This window comes from Limulus polyphemus, unplaced genomic scaffold, assembly GCF_000517525.1.
Source record: "Limulus polyphemus unplaced genomic scaffold, Limulus_polyphemus-2.1.2 Scaffold1128, whole genome shotgun sequence".
NCBI lineage: Eukaryota > Metazoa > Arthropoda > Merostomata > Xiphosura > Limulidae > Limulus > Limulus polyphemus.
This window is the reverse complement of record NW_013666738.1, coordinates 62,870-71,009: the sequence shown is the minus strand read 5'-3', so window position 1 is coordinate 71,009 and position 8,140 is coordinate 62,870. Positions and strand designations below refer to the sequence as shown.

Genomic DNA, 8,140 nt, shown 5'->3' with positions numbered 1-8,140 from the left:
TTCTCGTATAAACTAACTTCCTTACATAAGGTCCCGAAATACGAAGAGAATTAGCTGTATAAAAAAAACTTATATATAAACTCTTCATTTGCCTTACTTTATCTTGTGATATATGAATAGTAGTAGATAATGTGATACATCTCGTGTCAAGCAATAATAGGTGTGACCATAAGAAATCGAAAATTCTATAAACGATTTGTTCTTCTTGTTTCTAACATATATTTTACTTATATAGACAAATTCTATAGGACAGAAAAGTTATGGCGGGAAAGCTGTTGTTATCGGGTGTAAATATCGTACCTTTATTTCTGAAACTGTAATTTAACTCAGTATTATTAAATAAAATATTAAAAACGTTTTCTTTTTTTATTATTATATAGCGTAAGTAATCGTATATATAAGTAAACAGATTATATCTATATAAATCCTTACAGGAGTAAACATAAGAAATTTCTGGATCACTCTTGATGAACTGAGTAATTTTTTTTAAATACGTACATGTATAACTTAATGATATGTGAGTGTTCAGAAAATAGGAACTCTAATAAAAGATATATTAAGATATTTTCAAGATACTTATTAAAACATCTAATAACGTTTAGGTATGTTATGGTCTAAATGTGAATCTCGAAACTTTAGTTTATTTTTCAAATTCTTGCGATCAAATCCAAATGTAAGTGGAAATTATTTTATAATACCTGCAAATTATCACAAGATTTTGATTTGTAATTTCCTTTTCCGAAAAGTTTATTAAACAAGCCTCTAGCTCGATGTCCACTCGGACAATGTAAATAACCTTTACTTTTATGTTTTTTCACTCTTGTGGTGGGTGACATGTGACCCATGTCCGATAATTGCTGAGTTTTCAGTCGAATCTGGCTTACAATTCCCACGAGCAGGTCGTCAACCTTGTGGTTTATGAGAGCTGATGTTTCACTGTATTTACATTCATACGATATGGCCACTGTTCTACCTTCTGAAAGATCAAACGAAATCTGTGTAAGCAACTGTAAGCGTTTCATATGCAGTTTAGAAAATGGATGATTAACTCTTTTTTTATGATCTGAATAGATTATCATATATTTTAACTTTTATTCCGAAAGTCCAACTATTCTTTCAACCCAGTCAGTTTTCTTTTCTGTTGAACAATATGAATAACTATGTGTGACCTTGAATTAATACAAAGAGAAATATGAAGGTCAGAATCCAAAATAAAACGAAAAGCAGTGTTTTTGTTATCGTGGAGTCTTTTATATCTCTGTTACTAAAATATACGTTTGTGTATTCCTGCTCAAAGGATAGAGAGAAAGGCATGTTTTATTGAGTTCCAGATGAACACGTTTCTCATTTCATTTACAGAGAGCAGATCTAAACGTTTCATCCACTCATCATCTTCATGACAGAAAATTACTTTCACCTCCTACTTCACCTCAATGCGCTATTTTCAGAATAATTCTTATAAATGTGTAAAAATAAATTAAAACAGTCTGAAAAGGGTCCGCAAAATTTTACAGGTAGTTTGAGCTTAAACTAAAAAAATGGTTGTTGAATTTCAAACATGAACATGTAAAAAAAAAAAAAAAACAAGGAAAAGATAACAAGCAACAAAGAAACTTTTTAGTAATCCTGTGCAAGAAATTTTAATTATTCAAGATATCTGAATCAGGTTGGCTTCATTTATTTCATGTAACGTCAGGCAGGTTTTTTAAAAATTAAGTAATAATCTACAGTTTTACTGGAAAGATTTAAAAGTAAACAACTGTTTTGCGCATGTGCATATAACCGTCAAATAATCAATTCTCTAACAATGTGGCCCGGCATGGCCAGGTAGTTAGGGCGCTCGACTCGCAATCTGAGGGTCACGGGTTTGAATCCCCATCACACCAAACATGCTCGCCCTTTCAGCCGTAGGGGCGTTATAATGTGACCGTCAATTCCACTATTCGTTGGTAAAAGAGTAGCCCAAGGTAGGTGGTGATCACTAGATGTCTTCTCTCTAGTCTTACACTGCTAAATTAGGGACGGCTAGCGCAAATAGCTCTCGTGTAGCTTTGCGCGAAATTCAAAAAACAAACAACTCTAACAATGTCCCCAAGTGGCACAGCGGTATGTCTGCGGACTTACAACGCTAGAAAATGGGTTTCGGTACTCGTGGTGAAAGAGCATAGATAGCCCATTGTGTAGCTTTATACTTAATTACAAACAAACAATGATCTAAAAACAGTAATAAACAAAAATTAATTTATCATAAATATTATAATGAATTCAAATAAAGCATTAAACAAGTCCATTATTTACTGGTTTATTCTTTAGGGTTTTAATAGTTAAATGATTTGTTTTTAAAATTTCAAGATGGGGAAAGGTTTAAAAGCACGGGGCGATATTTAACATTTACATTCTAGCATTTTTTAAAAATTAAGACAATCCTTTCTTTATTTTTTATCTATTTATAAAATGTGATATATGTGTTACTGAAGAACTGGAGTACAAAGTGTTTAATAATGATATAATTTATATCTTGCCTTCTCTAGTGACATCTCTCGACCTAACCATGTCTGTTTTGTTGGCTACCAGAATTACAGCTTGTGTTGCTGTATAGCCTCGTTCTCGGAGGCAGAAAAGGATGTCAATGGCCTTTTCAAAAGTATCCCTGTCGGCCACAGAGTACACTACTACGTAAGCATCAGCAGACGAGGCAACTTCATCGTCGGGATCCTGTTTGTCAAAACGGAGAAAACTTTGATTCAACATCAGCAAAAGCGAATATTGACATAAATTTACTGTACAATAAAAAACTTTCGATATACTTATTTAAGTATCAGAACAAAAACAAATGTTAGAAAAAATACTTTACGACCGAAAAAACAAACAGAAGATGCTTATATAACCTGAGTAATACAAGGAAGAAAGATAATGTAAAACAAACATGATTAAAAAAAAATGTGTTTAAAGTTACTGTTTGCGTTATCATTGGCATCAGTTTCGGCATGGTGATAGTCAAATCAAACACAGTCCCCTTGCCACCAGTTTGGACGAACTTGCTAGTAAGCAATTATAAAGTAGTTTATAATACATGTGCATCTAATAACACAAGCTCTTAACTCGAGCACCAAGAATATGTATTCTATCAAGTCTCAAAACCTGATTACCTACCTAGAAACTGACCGACTGACTCACTAACGCCATCTATTTCTTTAATATAAAACTGGTGTTATTTTCTGTCAACCATAGTTTTAAATTTTATAGTTGTTAATAATTAAAAAAGTTATTTATAGATTAAAATAAATAAAATTAATTTTATGCAGACATATTTTAAACTTAGTTCGTTATGCTACAAAAATACCATGATTAATACAACTTGAAGTTCAGAAATTCGCTACACGGTTGTAAGGTTTGTTGTCACTTTGTTATAAAAATATTTTGCAATAAAAGAAACATCTGCTTTCGCAGTGTCAGTATATGTTGTGAAATTTGTCTCTACTAAACCTTTTTACCCAAGAAACAGTAACCCAGAATTTATCGACTCTCCTTTACTTGGGATTTAAGAAAATACTTCCGTATTTTAATTAGTTTCCCAATTGAACTGGGAAAAACAGAAATAATTACATAGAATATTACGTAGCACCATGAATTACTGGTTTGTAGGGTGATATACATTCAATCACCAACTCCATGGAATGAAGTCCAACAATTTAGAGTGCAGCACAAAATCCTTTTTCCCGAACTCCAAGCGGATAATTTAATAACTAGTCTTAGATATTACTGTCCATTTTAACAGCAGGGAGTCAGCTAGTTCCTAGAAATTAATATTAACAACCGCGAAATTACCCACGAAAGCTTTCGGTTATCAGAGTGCTCACAGAATTGATAAAGTTCTCGCGAGAAAACCGAGTAATTAAACACGTACCTACCGTTGCATAGGGTGTCTTGCACGTTAATGAAGAATAAGGAAGTAAATAACGATCGAAAGAAAGACGGAAAGAAAATTAAAGTAATAAACGTAGATTATTAGAAGTTACTCTCATGATCTGCTTTAATTCTGATGTTGTTTATTTCATTTGATAATATTAACATAGAAAAAATATCCAATTAACTAAAAGAAGTAGGTTGTAACATTAGCGGAATAGAGAGATGAAAAACAGACTAAAGAAAAAACAAACTAAGTAAATTCGCGTGCTTTTCTCCAGATGTAAAGAAAAAAACAAAGTAAGTAAATGCGCGTACTTTTCTCCAGATGCACGTTTTCAATCATTTGGTGGGTTATTATGTGTTGGTTAAAATATTACGTGACTTGAGTTTTGTAAGAAACCGTTATAATCCTCAACAACGTTCGTTCTGACGTAATCTTGTAATCAGTTACAGTCTGGCGTAATCTTGTAATCAGTTACAGTCTGAAAAAACGATTTAATGATCAGCGGTTCCACTTCAAACACGGAGCATTGATTGTTGAAGGAAGTTTCGTACATAACCCATAAGAGTCAGTGGTCACTTATAAGTCATAAAGTGGTCATGTATTTTATTTTATTTATATTCTTGGTTGCTGAAAGGTTTCCTATCGACATGTTGAAGAATAACTCTACAGATCACATAGATCGTACAGGAAGTTGTGTCATTTGCTAAATTCTCAGATTACAAGCATATACTTGCATAAACTTAACATTTTGGAGAGAATTATTAGCCTGTGTGACACTATACCCATCTATCTATAAATAACGGAATGATAAGTTAGTTTGGATACTACGTGTGATATTTCTAGTATTTGATTTATTTCTGTCATTATTGTTCATGAAATAATTGTTACACACCTAAAACTGAAAAGTTCGATCACTGAACTTTCAACTGATACAATAGTTACCACAGTATGATTTAATATTTCCATTTCAATCCGTCGTCCTTGTACACGTACCCTCATAAGTGTCGACTAACTTATTCATTACACAATTTAAGTACTAAAAAACTTTGTATGTCTGCTATACATGCGCGTACGTGATAGACTTAGCATTGTTCCACATAAGATATCTTTAAAAATATAAATGCATATACTTGTATTGATTTTCGTCATCGTGTAAATATATAGCATTCAAAAACAACAATGAAGCATTTACATTCTCATGTCAAACAAAAACGTCAAACAAATTAATAACAATACATTCACACGTTACAGTCGAACATAAACCAACACAAAAACAACAATCATACATTCATGTTATATAGCGGTAGTCATGGATACGCCGAACAATAATATCATATGAAAACTAAATCAATATATTCACACATTATACATTGTGTTAACCGACCTAGTAAACAATAATATCAATTATTGTTGTAACACCTTTGTCGAGGAAGCGTGATTATAATCAGTTATGTGTCATATTACAATAGTATTTGGCTTATTGTATTTTTAAAGTTAAATAATAGGTTGAACAATCGCCAAGTTTTTTTTTTAATATTTTTATTTAAAGAAGGATGACGGTTCGAGCTAGCGCTATGCTTCATGTCGAACATTAATTTCTCATGAATATATAAGAACTCATTCACACTCTCTAGGTGCGCTATATGTTACGTCCAACAATAATATGTAACAATATATAGTTCACATTAACCAGGTGTATCATATACATTACGTCAACAATGTCATCTGAAGAAGAACAATGGATTCACACTCTTTTGGTGTGTTATATATATATAATTTTGAACTATTGTTTGGATAATATAATATCAGTGCACTCCAACGAGTATGACCAGTTATCAGGGCCATAACGTATTAATTCAACGAGTAGCCATACTTTCAACTACGCGTTGGTACAATGGGTTTTGGCCTTGTAGATGGTAGCCAATGGAGTCATAACGTATAGACTCAACGCGTTGTCGATATTCTGCAACGTGTTGGAACAATGCGTTATGACCCTGTAGATCAGTACCCAACAGGGTTAGAGTATTAACTCAACGCATTGTCGAAGGAGCCAATCACACTTCACGTTACACGTTGCATTTGTTGATTTAAGAGAAGTGTCGCATCCACCATCTTTTGTCTCAATTAAACAACTATGAATGTCAGGAAAGTAAATTATTTACAACAAAGACTACACGATACAGTCAGGATATCGTTTGCAATCCCTACTCCTGACGCATCTCAGCAGTATTCCCATGATATATCTAGGTAGCAGAATACCAGCCTGCTCTCATTCACATCTATATAATAAAGAATATGCTTAAGATATGAGGACTGGCAAGAATTACGACAACCTTATTGGCTATTTCGACAACGTATTGAATCAATACGTTGTGACCTACTTGGCTAACTATATACGGTACGTAATTTGTTGATCCAACGCGGAATCGAAACGGTTGGATACAGATCTACAGTGCTATAACACGTTGATCTAATGTGTTGTACAGACATAATGTGATTTAAAACTATGTTATCACTGGCTTGTTAGGCATCGCATTGAACGAATACATTACGGCCCCATTTGGCTTGCTAAATGTGTGTTTGTCGATAATAGTGTCAAACCAGTAGTGAAAGTAACTAACATCAGAGAATAGGCTATGTTTCTAAAACTCAAACCTGAATTCAAAGATACTTCAGTATATGACCAGACTTATATATAATGTGAATATATAACATATTATCAGTATTACGTGAACAACAATACATTTACACTGTCTTGTTATACTATATGTTATGCCAAATCAGAATGTCATGTAAGCAACGATAATAAATTCAGTTTCAATTGATGCACCTATTGTCTTGTTAATAGCAACAAATTCGTATTCTCAAGTTAGATTACATGTTACGTCAAACAGTTATATCAACTAAGTAAGACTCTATCACACGCTTACCTGATTTAGCATTGTTTCTATAAAATTAACGGTTCTGATTCTGACATCGAGATTATTAAAACAACTTCAGAATATGAAATAATTAAAAGTGACAATATGTATATAACATAAAAAGGTTACCATTATGTCAGCCCTAATGGGATGGTCAATAAATATCAACTCATACTCCTCACCGTCTAGTAGTACTGAGACAGGTTTCTCCAAGACTTCATCTGTTGGGGAAAAACGATATAAATATGGAAGTTTAAATACAATAGCTAGAAAATACTTCAAGTTCCTGTATGGACGGTAGTCATCAGGGGACGTACTATTCTTTTTTTTTGTGCTCGTTAGAAATTATTCAAATTCAAAAATAATTTGTACTTAAAACTTTACACAGTGTCAAACACATTGTTCAAAATAGTTTTTTTCGTCACATCTACATCAGTGTTTTTTAGTTTGTTATCTTTAGTTTAAAGAAAACATTCTAAAATAGTCTTGCTGTTTTTGGCTGATAATCAGAGTGCAAACATTTTAGTTTTTAATGCGTTTAAACAACTGAAGGCAGTTTCACATCAGCTGCACGTGTTGCCCAGTTTGGTACTGCATAATTAAACATACAAAAAATAAAGACAAAGCGAAGTGCGTTTCTAATGCCTTGTTATTAATCATAACGAATATCAGATTATATTCAGGAACGTTCCTAGATGTGCGGTTACTATTTATCAATTCAGTTATATGTGTGTAATATACAACTAAATCGATTTGAGTAAAAATCTATTAAAGTCGGTGTATAGTACATATAATGCTCTTAACCTAACGTTTTGTTATCTCACCTAACATTACACAGAAGTTTTGCCGTAACGATTTATTAATATTGTGTAGTTTATAAAGCACAAACATATTATATGAATAGATAGATAGATAGATATATGGCTGTAATAAAACATTTTAAGGCTAGATTATTATTACATAGTGCAGTACACACCAGGATCTCCTTTGCACGCAAACTCCCCATCAGCTCATATCTGATCCGAAGAACTATTTATAAATTATTATACCCTCTTTTCAGTGGTTTGGGTCGAATAATCTAGTCAACAGAGTTTATACAACAAAAGGTGGATATTTGATATGTGATTCCGATTAAGAAGTTAGCACACAGAATCACATACAAAAGTTGTAATGGTTTTCAAACGAGACCCAAAACTCGAGCGCTTTCGAATAGTTCACTATTCTTCTTCAGGAGAATAAATGAATATACACAAAGCACCCTTTATTCTCCTGAAGAAGAATAGTGAAATATTCGAGTCGTGGGAGG

General features: G+C 32.8%; 1 protein-coding gene across 1 annotated transcript in view; it reads right to left on the bottom strand.

Annotated features, from left to right (window-relative positions):
* Window positions 1-361: 361 nt before the first annotated feature.
* The window catches only part of LOC106462260 (GTP-binding protein GEM-like), a 41,389-nt gene continuing 33,610 nt past the window's right edge, over window positions 362-8,140 (bottom strand). Inside the window, exons 2-4 of the mRNA XM_013922160.2 lie at window positions 6,964-7,055; window positions 2,523-2,715; window positions 362-976 (exon numbers count right to left, since the gene is read on the bottom strand). Coding sequence (XP_013777614.1) covers window positions 690-976; window positions 2,523-2,715; window positions 6,964-7,055 — 572 coding nt within the window. The 3' untranslated portion in view covers window positions 362-689. The remainder of the gene's footprint in view (window positions 977-2,522; window positions 2,716-6,963; window positions 7,056-8,140) is intronic.